The 1,992-nt window shown below is 42.3% G+C and overlaps 1 protein-coding gene across 1 annotated transcript in view; it reads left to right on the top strand.

The window, feature by feature from the left end:
- Positions 1-1,992, top strand: part of ankrd27 (ankyrin repeat domain 27 (VPS9 domain)) — a 15,357-nt gene that overhangs the window by 11,883 nt on the left and 1,482 nt on the right. The window contains 3 exon segments of the mRNA XM_087179354.1: positions 677-829; positions 1,165-1,362; positions 1,678-1,796. Of these exon segments, the coding sequence (XP_087035480.1) occupies positions 677-829; positions 1,165-1,362; positions 1,678-1,796 (470 nt within the window).

The raw sequence follows: 1,992 nt of genomic DNA, 5'->3' as shown, positions 1-1,992 counted from the left end.
AACACACACACACACATTCACACTCCTACAGCACAGTGTTTGTCTGTGTGTGTCTACATGAAAGAAAAACAAACCAAAAACATAAATCAAATTTATTATTCATTATTTCTATATTTATTAATTATAAAGTTGTATACAGTATTTCCTCCATACAAAAGTGTGTTTAATGTGCAGTAACTTGACTCCCAGCGTAGAGTAGTTCCTCTTATCACTGAGAAAAGTAACACAGTGGAGTGATATGATAAAATTATCATATCATAAGTGCAGTATATAATAATAAATAAAGTAGATTATACAGTAATAAATGTTGGTTAATCACTGATAAAAAGTGACATTATAACAGATACTGTATGTAGCACAGGAGCTAAAGTGTCATCAGCAGTTAAAGTGATTCATACAGAAATATATAGGGTGATATATTTTACAGTGAGAGTGTATAAATCAATATAATAATAATAATAATAATAATAGTAATAAAAGTCCCAAATCACAGTATTTACACGTGTTGGTGAGTATTACTACATGTGTGAAAACAGTAGCACGAAGCCTGAAGTGTGAAGCTGTGTGATGTCACACACCCCATTTATCATAGGTTGCATTGTGGGTAATGTAGGCGCCAGGCTGTGTGTAATAAAACTATATCTCTTGCTTCTGCTGCATCAGTATGTGAAGAAAGATGAATAAAGTTACATTCAGGTTAATTAAGATTCCTGATGACGTGCTTCCTGTCCACCAGCTGCTGCTGCTGCACTACAAGGCCAACACGGACGCTCAGGACAACAACGGCAACACGCCGCTGCACCTCGCCTGCATGTACGGGCACGAGGACGTAAGTCAGACTCTGAACCAGAAAGCTGCTCAGTCCCCTCACCTGATTTATTCAGGTTATGGATCAAATGGACAATTTTCTGAACACACTGATTATTTAAATGACCAAATATTTGATGTTTGCAGCTTCTGAAATGTGACGATTTCCTGCTTTTCTGTTTTTCACATCCTTACACTTGGATTTATAATTGTTTTTCATTTTGTAACTGGTTTTGTAACTTGTGGTGATCTCTCATTCTTTGCTTTTATAGATGAAGCAAGTAATCAATTAATCAAAGTCACTCCTCAGATGATTCCTGGTGATGACGGTGTGTGTGTGTGTGTGTTGTGCGTCAGTGTGTGAAGGCCTTGGTGTACTACGACGTCCAAACGTGCCGTCTGGACCTGCAGAACGACAAAGGCGACACGGCGCTGCACATGGCGGCTCGATGGGGCTACGAGGGAATCATCCAGGTGCTGCTGGAGAACGGAGCCGTCACCGACATCCCCAACAAGAGCAAAGAGTCGCCGCTGCAGTGTGCGCTCAACTCCAAGGTCAGTAAGAAATGAACACCCAGCTCGCTCCAGCTGGTCTGACTGGGCTCATGTGTCAGAGTCCTGTAGCTCAGCTAATCTGATCAGCTGCTGTTGTTTCCAGGAACAGAAGGTGTTAGAGCGGCCGGGTCGTGGGAACAGAGCCCACTGATCCTCTTACCCAGGATCCGTCCTGCAGAGTCAACTTCAGTCTGTGTGCTCCGAGCCTGACCTCAGATCAGCCAAACTAATCAGTACAGATGCTGACACATGTTTCTCTTCTGTGTGTGTGTGTGTGTGTGTGTGTGTGTGTGTGTGTGTGTGTGTGTGTTATAGATCCTCATGTTGTTGCAGTCGTCTCAGAGCAGCCGTCAGCGCAGCGGCAGCAGAGTTGATGTGAGTCTGAGTCTCCAGCCTGTGAACTCGAAGGGTCAAAGGTCACAGAATCCAAACAGATATTAATGTGACCAACAGGGTCCAGAGAAACATTTCAGTTATAAATTTCCAACCGTTTTTTTTACTCCATTTGCTTTCTGCACCTTGTGTGAACCCAAGTGACTTTAATTCAGATCTTTATTCTCAATATGGAAAATAACCAGGTTTTGCATTTTGGCATCTGCCTTGATAAATATCTTTCCCACTCCCCCCCTC

This window comes from Seriola lalandi, unplaced genomic scaffold (assembly GCF_002814215.2).
Source record: "Seriola lalandi dorsalis isolate HSWRI2012SDOR001 ecotype SW California unplaced genomic scaffold, Sedor1 jcf7180002054826, whole genome shotgun sequence".
In the NCBI taxonomy this organism is placed as follows: domain Eukaryota; kingdom Metazoa; phylum Chordata; class Actinopteri; order Carangiformes; family Carangidae; genus Seriola; species Seriola lalandi.
This window is presented reverse-complemented; position numbering and strand designations above follow the sequence as displayed.